This window comes from Podarcis erhardii, assembly GCF_964252035.2.
Source record: "Podarcis erhardii genome assembly, chromosome: 7".
Taxonomy (NCBI): Eukaryota; Metazoa; Chordata; class Lepidosauria; order Squamata; family Lacertidae; genus Podarcis; species Podarcis erhardii.
In genome coordinates this window covers 87,901,524-87,926,202 of record NC_138511.1, presented here as the reverse complement: position 1 = coordinate 87,926,202, position 24,679 = coordinate 87,901,524, and the positions used below count along the sequence as shown (strand labels likewise).

The 24,679-nt window shown below is 44.0% G+C and overlaps 1 protein-coding gene across 1 annotated transcript; it reads left to right on the top strand.

Annotated features, from left to right (window-relative positions):
• The first annotated feature begins 1,899 nt into the window (after positions 1 to 1,899).
• Positions 1,900 to 24,156, top strand: NAPA (NSF attachment protein alpha). The gene is made up of 11 exons (XM_081869484.1): positions 1,900 to 2,125; positions 11,137 to 11,219; positions 12,225 to 12,341; positions 15,258 to 15,304; positions 16,103 to 16,180; positions 16,511 to 16,566; positions 17,161 to 17,245; positions 18,815 to 18,919; positions 19,825 to 19,893; positions 20,853 to 20,903; positions 22,388 to 24,156. The coding sequence occupies exons 1-11, from the start codon at positions 2,022 to 2,024 to the stop codon at positions 22,487 to 22,489; spliced, it is 897 nt and encodes a 298-aa protein (XP_081725610.1). The 5' UTR covers positions 1,900 to 2,021; the 3' UTR covers positions 22,490 to 24,156.
• Positions 24,157 to 24,679: the final 523 nt, after the last annotated feature.

The following is a 24,679-nucleotide window of genomic DNA, read 5'->3' as shown; positions in this document are numbered from 1 at the left end:
AAGGAAGGGTATTAAATAAAGAAATAAATTCACAAAGGTGAAGGTAAAACCAGCGCAGTGAGAATTGATTATTTAACTTCTATACCTCTTAAGAGTATTAAAAGTATCTTTAAGCGGTGTGCAACAAACTGAAGCAAGAACAGGCAATCAAAATGTCACAGAAACACAGACTTACATATAAAAACGTTACATTAGTACAAATTACCAGTATATAAAAATGAATAGCAATGCCCTGTAGTGATGGAATGCTGACTGTTGGGAGAAGGCGAGGCGAAATGGAGAATATGCAGCAATTGTGTGTTTTATCCTCTGCCCATGACATCATTTTGCATCCCCTCCCATGTCTGCAACATACTGTTGTGTGGGCATGCAGAGCAGCTGTTCATCTTTTCAGTTTTTTCTCCAGATTCCCTGGTCACAAATGATATCCTGCTTAGACACTGGCTTCCTCTGCCAAGGTTTCCCTGACCTCTGCTTTCTGTTTTCATGCAGTTATGGCGCTAACAAGGTGCTGGCCGTTCTAGGGCAAGAGTGGCAGTCTGTGTGAATTAAAGGGTACATGGTTAGGCTCCAAATGCAACCCCACATTCTGTGCTCATTTCCAAAGGAGGCTTGTTGAAGCATTAACAGTGCAATCCTGAACAAGTTCTGCTGATTACAGATAGGTAGCCGTGTTGGTCTGCCATAGTCAAAACAAAACAAATTCCTTCCAGTAGCACCTTAAAGACCAACTAAGTCAGTTCTTGGTATGAGCTTTCGTGTGCATGCAGAAGTGTGCATTCTTCGTGTGCATTCTTCAGAAGTGTGCATGCACACGAAAGCTCATACCAAGAACTGACTTAGTTGGTCTTTAAGGTGCTACTGGAAGGAATTTGTTAAGTTCTGCTGAATTCAGTATCTAAGCATTTAAAATATTTCCATCTACATGTAAGATGGAAGGTTTTCTCTCTCCTCAGGGCTCTGGGCTCCATGGGTCACAGCAGCAGGGAACAAATTTCTCTTATTTCATGACTAAATAAGAGGGTGGGGAGGGGAGGAAAAGCATAATCAAAAAAGGGGAAAAATATGCATATTTTAATTTATATGTGTCGTGCAAACTTCGAAATAGTTACTGTAAATTAAATGCATCCGTTATCTTTCCCCTGACAAATCAGGATTTTAATATCCTTTCCGCATACTGCTTTAAGAATTCTAAGGTCTCAAACACAGAATAGATCTTTTTACATCGGTTCTGAGGGTGGGGATTTTTCCAGTATCAGGTCCGAGCTTTTCTTGGTAGTAATTTATAGATTCCTTATGCACAATATTTTAAATATTCGGGACAGCTTCTATTATTATTAGCAGAAGTAGTAGCATGAAATGCATAATTATTTAGGCTGTTTCCAAAACCAAAACAAACAGCATTTTATATATACAAAGCCCCGCTCCGCTAGTTTTCTATTTCACTAAGAATTCTCTTTTTTAAAAAAGGAGTCATTTTTTTAAAAAACCCAAACCCGTAAATAAACCTATACCCCCCCTTTCCTCTGAAGTGGTACAGCCGAGCCAACCTCAACACCCCCCCCCCTCCTCTCCACTCAGTGGACTCTACCACCTCCGTTCTAATCGCCTGTAACGCGACGAGCAACCTTGCGGCGGCTGTCGTCACATGACTCCGAGTGAGTCAGCACTGCCTGGGCCACGTGAGCAAGCGCGGAGGGGGGGGGAGAGAGTGCGCGGTGGTGCGAGCCCGCGGCTGCGACGTGCGCAGGCGCGTTTGCAGGCGTAGCCTCGGCTTCCAACAACAACAACAACAACAACAACATGAGCTCACCGGGTCACGTGGCGGCAGGCGGAAGGGAGGCGGGGCGACGCCGGCGGTTGGGCCGTGCGCGGTGACGTAGGCGCGCACGCTCTCCTCGCGCCAGCTCCTCCTCGGCGGCGTCTGGTCTCCCCCGTCAGTCTGAGGAGAAGTCGGCGGAAGGCGAGTCCCTCCAACCTCCGCTGTCGTCGTCGTCTCGGTCTCCGTCCCTCAGGCGGCCATGGCGATGGATACGAGCGGCAAAGAGAAGGAGGCGCTGCAGCTGCTGGCCGAAGCGGACAAGAAAGTGCGCGGCTCCCAAGGCTTCTTCTCGGGGCTGTTCGGGTGAGGCCCTCGAGCAGGACGAGGCGGGCCCGGTGGGGGGGGGAGGAGAGAAACTGCGGGGCGTTGGGTCATGTGGGAATGCGGGAAGTGCGCGCGCGCGCGGTTGGGCGGGGGGTGTCATTTCTGAAGGGTGTCCCGGGGGGGGGGAGGGAGGGAGCGAGCGGCGGGGTCATAATAATACAGTGGTACCTCGGGTTACATACGCTTCAGGTTACATACGCTTCAGGTCACAGACTCCACTAACCCAGAAATAGTGCCTCGGGTTAAGAACTTTGCTTCAGGATGAGAACAGAAATCGTGCTCCGGCGGCGGCGCAGCAGCAGCAGCAGGAGGAGGAGGCCCCATTAGCTAAAGTGGTGCTTCAGGTTAAGAACAGTTTCAGGTTAAGAACGGACCTCCGGAACGAATTAACCTGAGGTACCACTGTAATTGTAATAATTAATAAGGGATGACGTGTGCCCTCTTTCCCCAGGACACATCTTCTTTTTTTCAGGGGTAAAATTTCTCTCGTGGTCGGATTTTTTTTTTTTAAAAAAACTGGCCAATATGTGTCTGGCTCTACTTTCTGGATATCATCATCAATCTTTATTACAAATCGTTACAAAGCAATACACAATTCATACAGCCTGCCTCCAGGTTAAACAAGCATTTTGTTCAAAATATAGGGATCATTCTTGCAACCACCGATAAAAACTTTGCCTAGCGTTTGTCTGGTCTTCCAATAGGAACCTGACATAGTGAGCCTCTGATTTTCCCGGGAAAGGTACTAGCTCATATTTTGCACAGTGCAACAAAATATGTTTTATGGAGTTTCTGGATATAGGCATAAGTGGTGGCCAAAGACTTGCTTTCCCCCTTCTCTTCTCCTGTGCCCTCCCTATTGCAGCTTCTATAGCCTACATATAGTAGGGGGGTATTTAAAGTGAGAGCGGTCAGAACATCCTCCCCCCCCAAAAAAAAAATGGCAGCCCTATTTATCAGACTGGGTTGGTCCCAGCCACTCTAGGCGGTTTCCCAACAAAAAGTAGCAATAACACAGTACAACATCGCACACTAAAAAAACTTCGCTTGACGGGTTAATGGATTTCTGGTGGGGTTGATAAATCTGGTGTGTATGTGCTTGTGTTTATGGGGATTGGAGTTGTGGTAATAAACTCTGGCGGCTGGTGCCCTTTGGGATTGGTAGGGCGGAAGGCTGGAGGACCAACAGAAGGTGGGGCCAGAGCCAATGGCAGGCAGAACCGCCACCATGTACTGTAAGAAAGAAGGCAGCCGGGTGGGGCTGATTCGGAGCAGTGTTAAAAACCCAGATAAGCAAGGCACCAAATGGCTCCTTAAACTAGGGTTACCGTCACCAAAACAGAATGCCTAACTGCCATTTTTGGGCCAGATGTCTCGAAAGTCACATTTTTCAATACGGCTTTTTGGTTCTTGATATCCATTTTGATTGTGCAGATAAAATTCTACAGGATGTGTTTCTACTGTTCGAAAGCAGTAAAGATCCAAACATCCCCAGGCATGCACCTCCAGATGGGCACCTTCACTTAGTCGCAAGTGGTCAATTCACAAAGTGGGCGAGCACCAGCTGGGCATGGTTGGTGGGACAGTGTTTTGCTTTCCCTAAAACCAGCCACCTCTAGTAATGAGACTGGGGAGCATTAGGTCATGTGGAAATGCAGGAAGCGCACACATGGTTGTGTGGGGATATATTGTCAGGGGTGTCACTGTGGGAAAGTGGCAATGAAATGTAAAGACAGTGAGAGGGAATGAGTGACGGGCTCGACAAATCATAGAATCGTAAAGTTGGGAGGGACACCAAGGATCATCTAGCCCTTAGAAGACTTCTAAAGGCAGCGCCATAAGGTAGTTTTTAACGTTTGATGTTTTATTGCGTTTTTATATTTTGCTGGAAGCTGCCCCAAGTGGCTGGGACAACCCAGTCAGATGGGCGGCATATAAATAATAATATTTTTGTTATTTCCCCAACTTGGGGCTCGAACCCACATGTTCTACTGACTGAGCTATCCTAGCTCTTTGGTAGGAGTGATGAATTGCCATTGTGTGTGAGCAGGAGATAATATACTAGTGGCTGCTGTCCATTGAGATTGGTAGGGCAGAAGGAAGGAGAATAACCAGTAATTGCAGCCAGCGGCAGGCAGTGCCATCCCCTAACTAACTCAAAGTAAGAAGTCAGCCAGGTGGGAGCAGGTTTGCTTAGGTTGTCATTTGTCCAAAATGGACTAGCTCCCACTGGTAATGAGGGGGACACTTTGTCGAAGGTGAGAAGGAAATAAGAGCTCCATGGTGGAGTCTCTATAAACAAATAGGAATCTGGGAGAGTGGCACTAAGTATGGATAATAGTGAGTTGGGAAAGTTTATATTGGAAGGTAGGTTAGGATGGATGTTAGCAGTGGGTCTAGCTGTGTGGCTGGTCTGGAAGCAGATCACTGCTGGAGTTCTGACTCAAGAAGGTAGACCTTAAACCACACAAATCTGTGGCTCCTCACAAGCCATTGTTCAGGGTTATATAGCCAGGGGAAGAGGTGAGCTAACATTCAGCAGAAAATCTGAGGAGTTCTGAAACTGTCTATAGCTTTATTTACAGAAAAATAACATTGGCTAAAGGAGACTAGAATGAGGATGGAAGTAGCTGGAAATGTAGAAACTTAGCTGGTGGGAGGGGCATATTTAAAGAGAGGGACTGGGTGAGATAAACTGAATGGCTTCAAGTTGAAATGGCCAGGGAATGTTCTGGGAAGCAGATTAAATTGGGAGAAGGCGCTAGTAATTCATAGGGGAAGGGCTGCTGACATCTGTGTGAGTTGGAATATCAGAAAGTTGGTGAAGAGAAGGGAGAAGAAAATAGGCTATTGTAGGACAGTCTGGTGACAGGAGATCCTGCTAATTGGAGTAATGTGTTGAGGATTGGTTGAGATGCATTGCAGGCAAGTGGACTAGGTCCAGTAGCTGTTTCAGGGCAATGTCATGGGAGCTGTAAGGAAGGAGCTGTTGGGTGAAGTGGGGGCAAGAGGAACTGGCTGAGTTGATGGGAGGCAATTTTCTAATATTATGGAGGGCTAACTTCATTGCAGTGAGCTTAAGTGAATGCTGTTGAAACTGTGGGAATCCTCTGGAGTTTGTTCTTTGAGTAGAGCTTATTGTGGTGATGGAAGAGGCTGTAGGTCCAGCTTTATTTGGGAGGGAGTTGGGTGGGACAGGCCAAATTCTAATAATAGTGAAAAAGTGATGGTCTTGCGAGTTAAAGCGCTCTGAAATAAGGCTGTGACCAACTCCACTTGACTGTATCTGTCGAAGCCCCCCGGGCATGTGGAATAGTTTTAAGATCCAGACCAGTGTGTGCGTTGCAGGGTTCCTGTCAGTGCTGTACATGTGTTGCTTATGAATTTGAAACACTTGTAAACTTTTATATTTGAAGTCATTGATATTCTGTCCTTCCTCCCTTAGGAGATGAGTGCAGACCACAACAGGAACAATAAAATAGACAATGTGAAACAAAGCACCCATTAGAAAGCACCTGAATTAAGGCACCTCCATTCACCTGATTTTCATCATGTGGGCCTTGCTTCCTTTCTGTGCGGAAGACATTAATCCTGTATACTTCCCACTTTTAATTACATTAGGATGGTGGTTGTTCCCCCCGCCCCCCAGTACTTTGGTAACTAGAAATCTGGCTGATGACAGAAGATGCTCGTATGCATAACCTGCATAGAAACTTAGAAGAAACTGCCTAAACCATAGTCTAATGTGTGATGCAATGTAGCCTAAATGCTGCTGCACCATAAAAATAAAAGTCCTAATACTTTCAATTTCTCTTCTGCTCCCCCCGCTCCTCACTGCTGTGAGTTTGAATATGGAATAACAGGCCCAAGCCTTTCTTATTTCTCCTAATTTCCGCCTTCACAGCTTCTTTTGCTGAGCCCAGGTGAGATAACTGGGATTTGGGATAACACTGCTGGTGGGAGCTGCTACCTTGGCAGGAGGCAGATGAGTTTATTGAAGCCCCTGAGCTCCTGTGCTTTGGCTTAGCTTCTGTTAACTGTTGTAGTTTTCCAGGCTGCAAGACAGAAGAGTGGTTAAGGCGCAAGTATTTTCCTCAGAAGACAGCAAGCTGCCTTATGCTTAAGAGGAGGGGTTGTGCAAGACTAATGCAGTGTTGTGCAGGGATTAAGGATCTGTACAGGTAATGAATAGTGACTGGCAAGTCTGTCAGAGCTTTTGTCATCCTGGGAAGCTTTGTTAGTTTCCCCGAGACTAATCGCCCTGATTCTATCTGTGCTTTTTCTGAATGTGTGCTAGTACTCCTAAGTAGCTGAGATTATATTCTTGCACACACCAGTGCGTATTTAACAAAATGGAGACTCTTCTGAATGAGCCTGCAATAAGAGCAGCCTACACCTACTTTGCTGGTAGCATTTCGGAGACAGTGCTGTTTGAAAAGGTAAAAGGCTTTAGGAGGTGGAAGCAAAAATGTTGTCAGGCATGGTTTGCATAAAGTTGGACCTTCTCTTCTCTCCATAGGAAGAGGGAGGAGATGATTATGAACAAGAACAGAGCATGGCTGTCTGCCTAACTTGGAACACTGCAGTTGGCTGAAAATAGTTGTTGAGACTGGCATGAACTAAAAAATAATTTTAAAGCCTGGGACTTGGTTCCAGGCTGACTGGGGAGACTGAAGCGTGTGACGTGATGGATGTCTTCCACCACCCACAGACTAGTAGCACTGTCTGGGTTAGGCATACCCATTAGTCACACACCTACAATTTTAATAACAGTGTCAAGCCTTGAGAAAAAGGGGGAATGGCGGTAAAGGGAGATCTTGGATAAGCTATACGTGGCAGCAGGCTAGCAGTTAGGGGCACAACAGGATACAGAATCTGCCCTTTTTTATATGTCTGTCACTATCTGCAGCTCCATTTATTGGAGTGAAATGGTAGAAACTGCTAATAACCACCTCCTCCCTCCAAACTTGTATGCTCCCAAAAGCTGAAGGACATCAGAATTTCACAAGAGGGATTGGGTGTCCCTGGGCTGAATGAAGCCTCAGGAGTGGTGAGGCCCATAAATGATAAGGCAGTAAGAGTCAAACAGGCTGGCTTCTGATGCACAGACCTACCTTGAGGAATCTTGTATTTGCCTAAAATAAAAACTTTGCTAAGCCTTTCAGTTCCGAATTTTGTGAAGTAAATCCTTGCTTTGTTTTACTTGTTTATTTAAAATACTGATATATTGCAATTAACTAAAACGTCATTAAAACAGCATTCCAATTAAGATTAAAAGGTCAGTAATATTTGGTAATACTTAAAAACATAGCAAAACCAGCATCACTTTAAAACAGACTGTATCATGTCCCTGATAGAATATGCCTTCCCTCAGAGAAAAGGATCTGTTTTCTTTAATTGTCAAATTCAAGAGGACTCTTCTGCTTTCTTATTGCATAATATGTAGTTTGGGATGAATTAAATGATTATTTGAAGTGGAAAAGTACAGCAGCAAGAGATGCAGCATTTTCTTAGAAATGGGAAGTTTACTTAAATGTCTGGGGTAGCACCTTCTGTATTTTCTAGCTGGCAAATAAGAGTGCATTTTGCTTTGATATGGATGTGTGTAATGGAAGGGTTAGTTGCCCTTCAGTTATTTGTGGTAACAATAATGGTGTTTGTGGGAAATGTTTTTGCTCCTTCCCTCTTGAAAATAATGCTTTGATGGAGGCTGACGTAGCTGGTGGCTGTTGCATTATAACCTGTGGGCTAAGAAGGAGGAGAACTGGTCTGCGCTTGCAGTTCTTCCGGCTGTGCATCTGTTTTTTTCCTGCTGGCAATATCTGTTATTGAAGCAGCCATCGCCACCGCTGCCTAGTCGGGGGCAGGCAAGGGAAGGCAGGGCACATGACAGAGCTGGTGACTCAAGGCCAGCTTCCTCTTGCACATAATACACATCTGGGCCTTGAGATGCAAGGAGCTGAAGTAGATAATGAATTCTCAGAGACTATGAAAAAAAGAGAGCCTGGTGTATCAGGGACTGGTGATTTTCTGTGGCGTGGGAGGAAAACAGTCACTTCTAGGAAGGCTGGCGAGATGAAGTGGGAAGACAGAGGGGAGATGACAAAACAGGGTGCTAAAATGAAAAGGCAATTTGTTTCTGCACCTGGAATTCTTCCTTTGCAAGCCACAAAGGTGCCAAGCTTATTGATGAATATTTAACATTCATAGGTAAAAAGTATTTGTGGAATAGATTCTTAGGTCAGATTAGGGCTCAGCAACTAGAAGTAAACTTCATTGAACTCAGAAGGCCTTTGCTTCTGAAAGAACATGCCTTGGTCAATCCTCAAGTGTCATAGATGCCATTTATATGTCTTTCAAGTTCTGGGAATTGCAGTGCTCAGAAAGAGGAGAGTGAGATATTAGTCAGTGTCTTGACAAACCTTCAATTCCTGGGTTGAGGACTATGATTGCGAAACTGCTTGAGGTTTGTGAAGTGTATGGAGCCCTGTTGTAATATGGATCTCGAGTTATGGGTGTGCTCTTCCCCAGAGGCCGAGATTGAGGTCAAATATATGAGAATGTCTGTGTTGGCTTTTAAAGGATTTAAGAATACATACCTCATTAAACGCTTTTGAGCAGAGGAGATTTCAGCCAGGGTACTCTGTGGATTAAAGTGTTCACCGGTGATGCTTTTTAAAAATTCCTTTCAATACTGTCGTGTTCTCTCTTTGTATATTTTGTGTGTGTGAAAGAGAGAGTGCACATTTAGGATGAATTTTTATAAACTGGGTTGCCAGTGATGATTGTCCCCCTCCAGTACCTGACACACAAATCCCCTCCCTTAAATTCTTCCAAGAGTTAAAGAGGACTTGGAAGAACACAAGGGGTCGTTTTTCTTTGTAGTGAAGTTTGTACTGAGCTTTGGAAAGGACAAACAAAAGTGTCTCATCTCACTTTATGCTGGGAAGATCCTGTTTGGGTGATCCACAAGACTTTGGAGAGAGAGGAATGACACTGACTGCAAGTAATACCTGGCTAGAAATTGAGACCCCTCATCTAGGAAATTAAATTGCTAGGCACTTAATAAAACACTATGCTGCACAAGACTGAGGAAATGAGCTTGGCACTAGGAACCCAAAATATTTTTATTTATGAAACTATAGAATACCTCCTCGTATAAAATATCGAGGAGGTGTACAACAAAATAATGCAAGTTCAATAAAACATAAAACACCATAAAAACAATACGGAATCATAAAAAATGGCTGTCATGTAGAAAAAGATAGGCTTCCTGTCATGAAAACCTTGAAGAGTTGCCTGAAAATTAGCTGCAAGGATGCCTGCTGAACCTCTGCTGGATGAGTATGTATTACACAGCGTGCAACCAGTGACATTAAATGCTCAACTTCACATTGGAGCCAGATGGGCTTCTGAACCAGAGGGGAGGGGACAACTAACACTGTTTTTCCAAATGATCTTGGTGTTCAAGCTGGAATATAAGGGCGCAGGTGGTCCTTAAGGTACTCTGGACCCAGGTTGTTCAGGGCTTTGTATGTTAATACAATAACCACGAACCTGGCCAAGTAGCATATGTGCAGCAGTACAGATGTTTTAGCAGAGGTATCACATGCCATCTGCCCCAGTTACGATTGTGATTAGACACCTGCCCTTCACTCTAAGGTCCCAGGGTTGGTAACAACATTAAAAACACTTTAAAACAGCTTACAAACACAAAAATCTAGCCACTGGAGCTAGATTGGATGAAGATCAGCCCCACATAGAGTGCATCATAGTAATCCAGTCTCATGGTTACCAGTGTCTTAGTACGAATAAGCTTTCTGGTTTTTGAACCCAAGTTTTCCTGGGTGGGATCCTGTAACTCTGGTGACTGCTGGACTTCTGAGAGAGATGTCTAGAGGACTGTACTGTTCCACTGTTTGTTGTGCAATGGCCAGATGCCTCCCAGACTAGGAATCTACCTCACAGTCCCAGTGAACTAAACCATAATTGACATCTTGCCTTTGCTTGGAGGCTGTAAGCAAAGCCTGCTTTTCCAGTCCCTATAGTGTGAAAATCACCCAGACTAGATTCTGTACATTGTTTTGTAGGTGTCTTGACGGTTTAACTGTTATGTGTGTTTGGAACATCTGTTAAGATGTGTATTACGTTGTTCTTCTGTGCTCTCTTGCCCTTTACTCTGGGCCTCTTCTCTTTTCATAGCAGAAGAAAACTTGGCCTGATGATGCTTCTCTTTCTAACCACAGGACTCATTTTGCCAAAGCTGAAACTTCTGGCAAGGTTTAGATACTTGCCATCTGCAGTAAATTTTCAGAAGAACCAAATCCTTGGCATTCAGTGAAGACCACATAGAAGAATGTGGTGTCGTGGTGGGCAGGGAATCTTGTTTGGAAGAAAATTGGGGATTTAGGGCAAAGCTAGCATTTGTACATACGGAAATTTTTGTTTGCCTCTTACCTCTTTGTGGAATATACCTCACAGAGCATCTATTCCTAGGATCAGAAGAAAACGCAGTGTAAATTGTAGGGCTCAAATGGGCTTTAAGAGTGTGGTTTCTTTCTTCCCTTAATCATCACGATACAGCACATAGGACGGAGGAACCTTGTATTAGGGGCATTCAGGTGCTCAGTGAAGACCTTCTTGATTAGTTAGGTTCTTTAGCACACAAGGTGTTTACCTGGTCTGTTATTAATATTCCCATGTAGTATTGGGAAGTCACTAGTTTTTATTTCTTTGAATTGTATTCCTTACGGTGCTTCTCTATGATAGAAATCACAAAAAAGGGAGAAGTGAATTGTGCATCTCCCAATATCTCTTGTTCCGTGTCCTTATATCCGTGGGTGCAGACCCAGTCTAAAGCTGTGTAGCATTCTTAATGTGGGTAAGGCATTCCCCCCCCCCACCCCCGAGAGCATGTTCCTTTCCAAGCAGGTGGTTCTGTTTGCCAGTGCAGCAAGCTGATTCAGTGGTATCTTTTCTTTCCTCTCCAGGGGTGGCTCCTCCAGGGTCGAGGAAGCATGTGATATCTATGCAAGAGCGGCCAATATGTTTAAAATGGCCAAGAACTGGAGTGGTACGTAACATTATCTCTCATCCTTTGCTTTTATTAACCTTGCCTTGCATTCCTCAGAACTGCATACCCCAACTGCTCATTTGCTTATGATCTCTCTCTCATTGTAATAGAAATGCATAGTCCCTGGGCTAAAAAGCAGGAAACATATGGTCTTCAAAATAATATGGACCTGTAATATAATATACCTATACAGTGGTACCTCGGGTTACAGACACTTCAGGTTACAGACTCCGCTAACCTAGAAATAGTACCTTGGGTTAAGAACTTTGCTTCAGGCTGAGAACAGAAATCGTGCGGTGGCAGCATGGCGGCAGCAGGAGGCCCCATTAGCTAAAGTGGTACCTCAGGTTAAGAACAGTTTCAGGTTAAGAACGGACCTCCAGAACGAATTAAGTTCTTAACCCAAGGTACCACTGTAATATCCCCCAGCAAGGGTGGGGGGAAAGCCTGCTGTCTTGGCCCAGTTTTTTGTGAAACCCTAGACTAAGATTTATGGCATTCTCTCTTAGTAGAGAGGACCATGGCTCAGTGGTAAAGGACATGCTTGGCATTTTAAGCTTCCTAGGTTCAATCTTTGACATCTCCAGGTAGGACTGGAAAATACTTCACTCTGAAGCACTAGAGAGCAGCAGCAGCCAGTCAGCATAGACCACTGGTCTTGAGCTGATGGGTTGGACTGCCTATGTAAGGCAAATTATCTGTGCCTCTTTTCCTGGTTTTGACACGAGACCATCACCGTTTGATAAGGTGGTGGTTGAATGGGTGCTGTAAGATTAAATTAGGGCTCTGTAGGTACGTGCCAAGTCCTCTTTGTTTTACCTGTATGGACATTTGGCAACACAAGGGTTGCAGGAGTAAGCCTTGACCCCTTCTGCCATCTCTCTCTTGCTTTTAACTTGAGCCCTCTTCCGCATCTTCACAGTTCTGGTTTTAGAATTTTGATGTTATGTGCATGGACAAATTCCAGGCCTTGCATACTCACAGGCCCTTTATCTCTCCACCTAGCTGCAGGGAATGCTTTCTGCCAGGCTGCTCAGCTGCATCTCCAGCTGCAGAACAAGCATGATGCGGCCATGAGCTTTGTGGATGCTGGCAATGCCTTCAAGAAAGCTGATCCTCAAGGTAAGAAAAAAGTGGATTAGGCAAGCTATACAGCCTCAAAACTAGTGGGATTTGCTCCTCAGGCTGGAGCTGGGAGGGTAGTCTGTGAGACAAGGCCTATTCATGCCTCCTGAAATATTCTACACACTTGTGTATTTGATGCAGAAAGCACTGTGTTTGCGTGATTGCGAAATGTGTTTAAAGTGCAGAATTTGGGTCACTATCATGCAGAGTACACCAAGCCTTGGGTGGAACTGGGTGCATTGCACAGTCTGTGTATCCATGTACTTATTCATATTTATGTGCACATATCTCTGGTTGATGAGAAGGGAAGACAGCTGCTGCATTCAGATGTTAATATCTCAGTTTAATAAGATGAGATACACACAAGTCTCTTGCCCGCCCATGCAGCCCTCTTCTCCTTTGTAGAGAACCTCAGTGAAGGTTTGGAGTTGGTTTGTTCTGAATCTCATAACCATAGTTTACCAGTTCAAATGAAATGGGAAACTGCGGCCAATTAGAGCCACAACATTTCAAGGAAGGCGTTAGAATTGTTTTATTTGTCTCTTTTCATTAAGCCAAGCTACAGTCATCTGAACGCAGCCAATGTATTGGACTTCTGGACTTGTGGTGCTTAACTGCCAAATGCTAATATGTACATTCTCTCTAAAGCTGCAAGTCACGTAGGTTGCTGAAGGGCAAAAGCTAATGTGCCAGCTGGCTTCCTTGCATTATACACTGAGATGTCCTGCTTTAGCTTGAATCCTCAGTTGCCTGCAGCATTGCATAAGAGCTTCAAGTTGACAGGCTTCCCCCTGGCCAGGCTTGTGCAAGCCTCACAGATACTAAACATGCCGTATCAGTCCATGAGTACATTCTGCCTTAAATCTTCAGCTTCCACCTTTGCAGGAGATCTTTGTCTCCCTTCACCTGCATATATGCACAACCCTTTTGGTATCAAGGTGCCTGTGAGCCTTGCATAGAGTGCCTGTTCCTCAAATTCACCCACCTGTGTGTGTGTCATTAGTATATGATATGACTTCAAGGTAGAATCAAGTCCAGATGTCTTTTTTAAAATTCTCCTTCGAAAGCAGCAGTTATGAGGAGGGGCGTTTTCATGTTCTTCTCGCTAATTTTTTCTTTCTCTGCACAGCAACTGGGTTATATGGCACCTTTGCTCCATTGTAGTCTTGAGGCCAAAGGCCTGTTTGGGAAGAGGATCCCCCTTCTGGGATTTCATGTGCATGTCTGCTGGCGACAATTAGCAGAAAAGACAGACAAATGAGGAGGGGAGAGCCCTCTTCTGCAGCTGCCTAGACTCAGGCAGCAATTTCAGGATAAAAGATGATAAAGTAACCTGAGGAGAAAACAAATTTAATCCTCCCCAGGGATTTGCTTAATCTTTTGGAGATTTGCATTCTGATTATCGGCTGCAGTAGCAGAGCTAAAGAGCCACCCTCGTCCTTGTCATTGCGCCTGGCGGAGGCGGAGCAGCCTGGGGGCATGGGATGCCTGAGCTGGTCTGTGGGGTGGTTAATATGATGAAAAGGGATCCCACCTTGGCACCTACATCCTCTTGCTTTGGATCTTCTGCTTTCCGTGAACAGTTGATTTCTCAGGGGAGAAGTGCCAAAAGGAGAGGCATTGCATGCGATCCTGGTATAACATGCAGTCTAGATGAGGGCTCTGTACGCACAATGTAGTCCTCACCCACTCTTCCAAAATTTGCCAAATTAACTTGAGCAGATTTGCACCTCTTGGCTTCACCAGCCTGATTCTGCTTACAAGGGCAGGTTTTGACCATTTAAATCCATCCCGGGGGATTGCCTTTCTGCACACACTCTTGCTTGGACCTTAATGTCTTCTGAGGGCCTACAAGGGTGGCCCCACGCAATAAGGTGTGACAGTTGACTGAAAAATACTTTTTCAAGGTTGACACACTCCCCAGACACTCCTGGCAACTACTTTGATGTCATTTTAACACTCAATAAATATTAACACTGAATAAACACATTTCATTTCCCCAGGACTCTTACTTTGTTCTATTTCTAATGTAAATTCTTTGCTTCCTTTTAATACCCCTTTTATGCTTGATTGTGCTTTTTTTTTTTATTTGTTCTCATTCTCATTTGTCAGCCACCAAAGACTGGATTGCCCATTTATTTTATTTTGGAAACATTAAAATGGTGCTTTTATCCAGATCTGGCTGCTAGGGTGGTGTACGTAAATGTCCAAAATACAAACACAAAGTTAAAGAGTGGCTTGTTGCTATGCTTGAAACAACTGCCAATTTAAAACAATGAAACTAGAAGCTGCCATTTAGCAAATGGTCGGAGTTCACAGTATCCAATTCTGTGTGTGACCAGGACACATATTAGTTTAAATATATTCAATACTGAAGTTCTTCAGCTGACTACACAAGGGCAGCATAGCTGCGATAACTTTGATCTTTTGCTGTTGGTTTGTAATGCCTCTGGAAAAGCAGTAAACAATTTGTTCTTTTTTGGGGGGATGTGGGGGACAATGTCAGCACTGGAATCCACCCTGCTAATCCTGGGACACTGGCTATGCATGTGTTTTGCAGACTGACCAGTTGTAGTATCTTCCTTCTGAATAGAATGTGGTGACATTCTAATTGTATCCATTCCTACCCGAAGGGAGAATGCAGACCAGAACTCCAAGCAGTGATGATAAACACCCATCAATTCTCCAAATCAGCTTGCTACTGTCTTTCAATTCCCATAAGATCTATGGGCCTCAGCAGCTTTCCTTGAGTGGCTTTTGATCCCCAGGGTGGGAAGTGTGCTATAAATATACTCAGCATTGTCCCTTTCATGGGGACAATGAAAGGAGCAATGAAAGGAGCAGCATTGCCAGATGGTTTTATTTCCTTAGATTGCTATGTTTAAAATTGCTACCTCTTTCTGTTTTTTACAGAGGCCATTAACTGTCTCCTCAGATCTATTGAGATCTACACAGACATGGTAAGCCTGTTTTGATATACGTATTGTGCAATTCAAAAATAAGCTTGTTTTAAAAAATGGAATGTTTTGTGCATGTATATTTGTATGTCTGATTTAAAGAGGCAATGTTAAAACTGCAAGGGGGGGGGCATGATTTCCAGCAAACTTTCTCTGTGTATGGGAATTGCCCTCCCATGGTGCAAGTAAATATTAGCATCTTGGATGAGGTTTTTGCAGTGCTGTGTTGAAAGGTATCTTGAGCTAGCATCGGCTGGCTGAACCAGATGCTTGTGCTGTTTGTCAGGGGATTTGCAGCACGTCTTTTGTAGGATTGTTCTAAAAGGTGGAGGCACGTCCTTGAACTGATAAAATAACCTAGGATGGACAGTACTTAGAGTACAAAGCAGATTGCTCTGCCGAACAAAACCAAGAAATGCATAATAATAATAATAATAATAATAATGATGATGATGATGATTTGAAGCCAGTAAGCGTAATCTCTAGCACAGACATCCTTAAAAGAAGTTAATTAGTGTATAAACCTTCACAAATTCTATGTGTATGACACCTGCCCATCCCTCACAATTGTACACTTGTGAGGTGGGGAGTGTGCTTTGATATACCCAACATGTACCTAAAGGCTATGAATGTGTGTTTTGCAAAGGTAGCGCAAGAGTGCAGGAAGTCTGGAGTCTCAAGAGAATTGCCCATTTTCAGCAAGGCTGAGGACTACTCACCACTTGAAATTGGGATGCGCTCAAGTACCCAGACGTCCTGAAATGGCAGTTCATTTTTCACACCTGTCTTTTTGTCCTCTAGGGCCGTTTCACCATTGCAGCCAAGCACCATATAACGATAGCAGAGATCTATGAGACGGAGCTGGTAGACATTGAAAAGGTATGATGAGAAAGGGACTTCCCCTTGCCCTAACAAATTTCTAGAGAGGTACGTCTTGCTCTGCCATGCCTTGCTCTGCTCCCTTAGTATTGCCTTCCCAGAGCAATGGAGACGTAGGAACCGTGGAACATTTTGAAGAGTGTCCCTTGATTTTGCTGCTTCTAACATCCAGATTTCAACAAACTCCCCTAACACATGGGATGGATAATTGCCATTCTGTCCTGCTTGGAGGCAGAATATTTGGCTGTTTGCACCTTTGGTCTGAACCCAAATTCATGTGTCCAGTCTAATTTCTTATTCAGTTTCTCTTTGTATTTTCTTCCTTTCAAGGCAATAGCCCATTATGAGCAAGCTGCAGATTACTACAAAGGTGAAGAATCTAATAGGTAATTGAAGAACTCTGGTATTCTTGTACCCTTCTCTGCCCTAGGGTTGTGTTGGGTAGGTGCTTTGGAATGGCTTCTGTTTTTAGGTTTGGGTTTTTAATTTAGCTTTTAATTCTATGTAAAGCAGCCTAGGATGTTTCTTGATGGAGGGCAATGTATAAGTTGCTTAAATAAACATGCCCAACACTTAACCTATGTAAATGTCCCCCAAATTTTTCTTGTATTGAGGGGGCGGAAGGCAGGAGAGTCATTTGCAAGCAGAACCGATCACCTGGTAGAGGGTTAAGGCACCTCCCTCCATCATGTTAGCACTAAGAGGTCTACACAGTAGTCAAAAAATGTGTTGCCCTTGAATGTACACCTTGTCAGGCAATAGGAGCATGGTAAAGGGCCATGGTTTGATTTCTCCCCTGCGGAAGCAACCTTTTTATTTTAAAAAACACCACCACCCTTGACCCTGGAGACCTCTGTGATTTGGTCTGGTTGTTCTCATCTGGTCCTTCCTGGGGTCATACAGCCTGGAGGGCAGATAGATGGGTGGGCTGCTACTCCTGTCCAGGTGCCTGCAGCTCCTTTTTCTCTCTCTTCCTGCAGCTCGGCGAACAAGTGTTTGCTGAAAGTGGCTACCTACGCAGCTCAGCTGGAGCAGTACCAGAAAGCTATTGAGATCTACGAGCAGGTATGTTTATGACTCCTCTTCTCTCCCCCTCCCAGCACAAATCAAATTCTTAAGATAAAAGACGTACAGCATATGAAAATGAAACCGTTGCCAGGACGGTGTACCCCATGTTTTAGTTAAAATAGCACATCTAGACAATACAAATTCTGACCTAAGGAAAATTGAATAATGATGTGTCCATACTTTCTGCATACCGTCAACTGAATAAACATTGTTTTGCTGACTGTAGGGCAGGTATGTGTAAGATGTGCAGGTACTGAAGCCTTCCAAACTTTGGAAAGCTTACTCAGCTCTTGATTATTGAGATTACAGGGATATCTCCCACCCTTCCAAGCATGTTGTGGCATGAGGGCTAGAAGCTTGGTTTTTCTCATAAATGAAAGCTAAACCTCCCAAGATACTTATACCCGGAGGAAAACCAGGAACCAGGAAAAATAAATAATGGTTCTAATGAATAGCATTTTTTAAGCTGAATCGATTTTTTACAGCTATAAAATACCACCTTCTCCTGAGACTTAACCTTGGCTGAAAGACTTATCACTGCTTGTTCTGTATATACTATTATTCCCTCCCGCTGCCCCCTCAAAAAGTTTGCAACTTCCAGAACAATTTTTCATGCCAATCAGACAAGCAACGTCTCCTGGAGATCATGTTCAGCACAGTTAGCATCTTGTGTTGCCAGGTGTAGACTATTTGAACACTTCGCTGTTGATCATTTGCAGGGAGATTGCTAACAGTGGTTGTCTAATGGAATCAGGGCTGTTGTCTTAGCCTGCCTCTTCTCCCACCTGCACCCCTTTTTGTACTGGACATCCCCACTTCATAGCTGTAAGATGAAGCAATTTACCTTGAAGAAAACCTGCAATTCTCACTCAAATTCTGTGGCATCTTCAGAATTCCTCAACTGAGAAAAAAGGAATCCAGCCACTAATTTATAGCATGCTTCCATTAAAAAAAAGAAGAATGTGGAGGGAAGGCTCCCTTTTTGAAACCTGCCCCTGTTCTTTCTCCCCTCCAATTCATTTGTGGTTAGGGAAGAACATACTGTATCTACACAGAACCTATGTGGTCAGAAGGGCCATATTGCTGCTTTGTTCCTACTTAGAGAAGGGTGCCAGTAGGGCATAGGAGCAGTAGGAGTTGTGAGTATTTTTATTATGATTATCATTTCAATTTATATACCACCCTTTATCACAAGATCCCAGGGTGGTGTACAACATTAAAAACATACTGCAGAATATCAATGATAAAACTTCATAAAAAACATAATGACGGACGTCCTAATAGTGAAATAACCACCATAAGAGTCCATTCACCCATACCTTCACAGGCCATAGATTAGTTAATAACCATAGGCCTAGGTAAAGAGGAATGCTTTTGCCTGGCACCTAAAGGCATGTAGTGGTGGCACCAGGCAAGCCTTTCTGGGGAGAGCATTCCACAGATGGGGAGCCACCACAGAAAAGACCCTCTCTCTTTTGCTGTCCAGGGAACCAAATGCCAGAGTCTCCAGGGGCCCCAAGTTAAACTTGCAGCTTTGCTTGAATTGCTCTTCTTTGGCATCTCCAGGTGGGCACCAGCGCCATGGACAGCCCTCTTCTGAAGTACAGCGCCAAGGAGTACTTCTTCAAGGCAGCGCTCTGCCACTTCTGCATTGACATGCTCAACGCCAAGGTCTGGGCAACGGCTTTTTTTGTCTTCCTAGAGAGATTCCTAAGCTTTGTGTCTGGTGTTGCCAGGATCCAGCATCCCAAGTGCCTGTCTAGGCTGTTTCCAAACTTTCCCCCCACTTGAAAATTTATGAGGGTCTTGGTGGGGGGCACTTAATTAAAAATTTCTGACTATTATAGCAATCATAATGTGCTGTGCTTAGATGCTGTGAGATTTTTACTTGCATTTTTACTGCTGCTTTTATTCCGTACATATATTTCATCGTATTGCTATTTGAATTCAATAAAATTTGAACTGTAATGCAATGACATGCAATATAAGAAATAAAAGAAGCAATAAAAGTACAATTTTAAATCAATGTTTTTAATGCAGTGGATGTGCTGGCTCCTGTTTTCAACCATAAATTCAGACATGCCACAGGCTACCTTGGTAAAGCCTGTAGTTTACTGGTGTCTAGGAATCACAGTTTGGGAACCCCTGCTTTATTTAATGTGCCTGGTTTCCTCTGGATGTGTTCAGAATGGGAAAGGCAGAATATGGACAGTGGCAGGTGGAACTATAGCTCTCTAGCTGTCTTCCATCACAAACCTGAGTCAAAGGTCTACAAACAGGACTTCTTTTAGCTTGTTCCTAGGAGAGAGGCAGAAGTTGTGCATGTTGACAGCATGCAACACCAGTGTTTAACTTACGGGTCAAGGACTGAAACCATATAGGAACAAGGATCTGGGTTGATAATGTCTTTGTGTAATAGTGCTGTCATAGGGGGCTTTGCAGCTTGTTGGAGGAAGGAGCTGGGGCTTCTGTAGTGTGTTGGTTTCTAAAATTTGAGTAGCTCTACTAACAAGCCTTTGAATGACCAACAGCTAACTTCTTGCATTTCTCATCTTATCTTCTTTTTAAAAAATCAGTTGGCTATACAGAAATATGAAGAAATGTTCCCAGCTTTCTCGGACTCCAGAGAGTGCAAACTGGTTAAAGTGAGTAGTTTTTATCTAGCCTTCAAAGGCTGATGTAGACGTCTGTAGGAGCTGCTGTCCTGGTCACTGTCAGAAAGCATCCATTTGGCGGTTAAAATAAGTTTTGTGAGTCTTGAAACTACACAAGGAAACCGTGGATTAGCTCAGTGGTTTCCATACCCCCCCCCAACCAAAAAATGCCGAAAAACTTTCCAGACCACTTAATGATTTTTCACCCTATTGTAGCAATTGTGCTAGATGCTAAATGATTTTAGATTGTATTTTCATTGCCTCTTTTATTTCTTCTAGTGTATTTTATGGCATACCAATTTGAATTCCATATAATATAAAATAATGTATACTGATAAATAATAAAATGCAATATGAGAACTGAAAGAAGCAATGAAATTATAATTAAAAATAGACTTGAATATATAATATGCTGCACCTGCTGTTCTTCGAGCTTGCGGTCCCTGGCGGTCTGTGGACCACGAGTTTGGGAACTCCAGCCTCGGATTACTTAAACTTTGATTGAATTTGTGGAGCTCTTCAGTGTTCTTGTACAAAGGATAAGATGCCAGTGAGCGAGAAATGAGAGGTTCTCTGTGCGGTCAGCAAGGATGGACGAACGAAAGGTTGGTGGTTGGGATGGGAGGGGTGTTGAGGAGGCACACAGGTGCTCCTTAGCATGAAGATCAAACAAACCAAAAAGACTGGAGATGCAAAGCCATTCAGATCTTGCAACGTGCTTTTTTGTCCCATCCCATCACTCATTTCAAATAGGATCTGTCCTAGGTTGCATGATTACATACACACTTGTTATCAGAATAACATTCAGCCAGTCAAGAATCCATACCCAAAGCATCTTTTTAAAAAATCATCTTCTGTTCATTGTTAGGGCACAATGGGACACTGATTCACCATCTTGTTGTAATTGGGAACTGATCCATAAGTTCACCAATATTCTGTCTCCTTCACAGAAATTGCTGGATGCTCATGAAGAACAGAACATTGACAGCTACACCGAATCGGTAAGGCTGTGTTTTCCTCAAGTGTGAACATGGAGGGTTGTTGTGACTCCTAGTGTCCATTAACCTAGAACCTAAGGATGGGGAACACCTGGCCTCTCAGTCAGGTTGAACTACAACTCCCATCAGCCCCAGCGAGCATGGCCAGGTACGATGGGAGTTGTAGTTCAACAGCCTCTGGAGGGCTACAGGTTCCCCACCCCTGCTATAATCTAACAGGTTAGCCTGGTGGGAAAGCTTTAGTTTCTTCTGTAAGTTTGGCTCACATTCTCCTGAGCTGCCAGCTTTTTACCTTCTCTGTGTGCCTGGGAGACACTGCCTTCAGACCTCAGGTGGCAAGAATAGATTGGTTTTTATTTAGAGCAACCAGCTCTAAAGTGGGGCAGGCAGCAATGTGCACCAGAACACAGGTGGTATATGGGGATCAGCAGTTAGATGCCTCTGGGCCAGATTTAGTCCCCCTGAGTGCCAGCCTGGCGGAAAAGGAGGTGTGGGGAAAATAGCATCTCTGGCGGCAGATGTTAACAGCCACTTCTGGGGTGGTGATAGCATTAGTATCTGTGGAAAGGAGGGCGAGTGCTCCTGCAAAGCCAGCTGCTGACATGTATTTCATACACTTAAAATCACATGTATACTTTCCAAGCTAAAATCCTAGATTCAGAGACTCGTTTGTTTATCCAGGGAAAGGCATTTTTAAGCATTCAGATCAAGCAGATCTAGCATGACAGGAAGGCAGGTTGATTTTTAATGACTCGGACTCCAAATATCCGAAAGGTCACCTCAGCCTTTACAGGTTCTTAGGTTTTAAGATCAACGGAGGGCCCTCTTGGTGGTTCCAACATCCTCAAAGGTTTTGGTAGTAAAAGCCCTGGAAAGGACATTCTTTGTGGCATCGCCTAGGTTGTGAACTCCACCCCCCCAGAAGTGCACCTGGTACCTTCATTATATAATTTCTGTCATATGCAGAAGACAACACCTCTTTACTTTGACTTTGCCAATGACTGAGATACATATTTTTAGGACAAGCCCCCCACCGGTTGGCTAATGTTTTAAGCTGATTTTAATATTGTATTTTAAATATATTTATTAATTATATTTAAGCAACAACTATTATTATTATTATTATTATTATTATTATTATTATTATTATTATTATTATTTCTTCCTAGGGCAGCTTACAGCATTAAAAACAATTTAAAACAACTTACAATGTATATGCTGCCTAACCACAATTGTCTCTAAGCAGCGTACAAGAAATACAGTACCGAAAATTTTAAAAATTGTTAAAACTAACCCGCCTCAGGCCCTTACGGTGAAGTGTGGGTAAGAAAATTGAGATAACAATAGTAATGGCAGCAAAGAGGCTGTATAGAATATTGCCAGTGGCTCCATATGTGAATGTGGTTTCATAGGCAGGAGCTCACCATGCTAGTTGGTTAATACAGGCACAATTTACTGCATCTCTGTTCTTTCCTGCCCCCCATCAGGTGAAGGAGTATGACTCCATCTCTCGCTTGGACCAGTGGCTCACCACCATGCTCCTGCGCATCAAGAAAACCATACAGGGTGAAGAGGAGGACCTACGCTAAGCCACTGCCCCCCAACCCTCTGCCCCTCATCTGCAGAACTCTGCGTGGATCGGCTCTGGGGGAGGAGAGGGGTTTTGGCCCAAAGGAACTGGACTTGAATGGCAAATGGTTTATTACTGCTCCCTTTCTCATCACCTCTCTCCTTGCCGCTGCCTCTTAGTACTGCAGAAAACAGGATCAGGGAGTGTGTCGCCTGTGGACTGACTCCAGCTGGAGAGAGACATGAAGGCTGTAACATGAAGTTCTCATTTCCGTTGCCTCGCTGCCCCTCCCCAGAATCTGAGCGCCTTGCTTTCTGAGCCAGCATTTTACCTTCTTCCGACGGCTTTAAAATAATTTGTATGGCTTAACATTTGAAAGTCTCTCTAGTGGGTTCAGATGATGGCACCAGCTTCCTTCCTCTCTCCCAGAAGAGAGCTTGTTAGAAGCTAGCCCTGGGGTGGAAAGGAGCCTCTTCTGTACAGCAGAGGAGATGCCCCCGTCTTCGTGGCCTCTTCCTGTTATGCACCTCAAACCACATCTTCCAGAGCAGTTCCATCCTCCCTCCCCCAGGCAGCGATTGGATGGCAGCCCCTTTCCCCCCTTTCCTTGTATCAAATACTTGTCCTATCAAAAAGGGTAGCATTGCTTTCTAATTCTAATGATTGACATGAAGCTGCCTGAGCTGGGTCTTAAGTGGAGGCTGGCACACATACCCCCATTTCAAGTCCTGGCAGATGTACGAGAACTAGAACTTCTAGATACTTTACGTGGTGTATATCCTGACTCTTCTTTTCCGGGCTGCAAGAAGCATTTCTTGCAGCCCAGCTTACCATCTTGAATTCAGGTAGGAAAGAGTTACCCTTGCTCTTTCCCTTGTCCTTAGAAGTTGGTGCCAGTCACCCATACAACATTACACGAGTGTGGGGTTGTAATGCATATCCATTTGCCGGTCACTAGGGGATATAGGGTGTTCGTTCTCCTGTTGCCTGCGTAGCAAGAGGCAAACAATTCCTGAGCCATGCTGCAGGTAGCCAAAAACCTATTTAATGCTAGTAACTCTGTGTGTGTGCAGGCTGTCTTGATAGCTACCATCTCTTGCATGGTTTTCCTTCAGGCTTAGTTTGAAGGGAGCAATTCTTCTGCCAAGTATTCTGTGTTCTGTATACATTGTCCTAAAGCTTCCCTCCCACCTCTGGATTTCCTCTTGTGTTGGCTTTAAAACAAAAAAAAACACACCTAACTTTATCATGTAGTTGAGACAAAAGGGTTGATATCTTCATGAGGGATTCTCATGTTGAACTTTTTATTATTCAAGGGGGGGGGGCGGGGAGGGTGAAATTAAGTGCTGCTGCATGTTTTACAATGTCCACCAGCAAATAACTCTGATTATAGAAAAATAACTTGCACACAGCAAATGAGTAATAAAATCTGCATGGGTGGAAAACCAAACTATAGTAATATTTGTCTAACAATAAGCCTCTCTAGCTGAAGTTCCTGCTGCTTCTCTTAAGTGACGTGCATGTTTTCAGGCCTAGGCTCTCCACGCTGTTTGTTCCCTTCAGTGTTCCAGGACTAATTCTGCCACCTTCCCGTCAACCCTTCTAAGTTGTGATTTCTATTTCTGAGCACTGGCTGTGATTCTGTCTATAAAAAACACAAATTACATGCTTGAATCTGGCTGTGCATATGTGTGTTCAGTCTTCAGACTTTGTTCCTGTGATGGATTTGGAACCGGAGCAGCTAAGTTTGGGTGAACTTGACCTTCAGCTTCTCACCCTGTTTTGAGCAGTGCTGCTTTGCAGGTTTGAGTGTGGTGTGTATTCTGCACTTTTAAAAGATGGGGGACGGGGAGACATAGTGCCCGTAAAAGCAGAGTTGTGTTAATTTGTGTTAGCTTCCATAATTCTGCTTTTTTTAATGCAGTACAATGAACCTTACTAACTAGTATTTCGCCTGCACAGTCCCTAAAAATTCATTAGACTTGTCAACATGCATCAGAGTTTGTCTTTGATCCGAACTTGTTTTTAAAAAGCAAATCCCACTCTGAATGCTGCAAGTACCACCCCCGACAGCGTGGGCAGAATATACCTAACCCTCAGCTTAATTTGGAGGTTTCATCATCCAGGTACCGGCCTACCTCATGTTGTCAATGGCAATCACTTTATAGAGGCAGGCAGAGTTTCCTAGGGCGGGTCTTGTCTCTTGTGC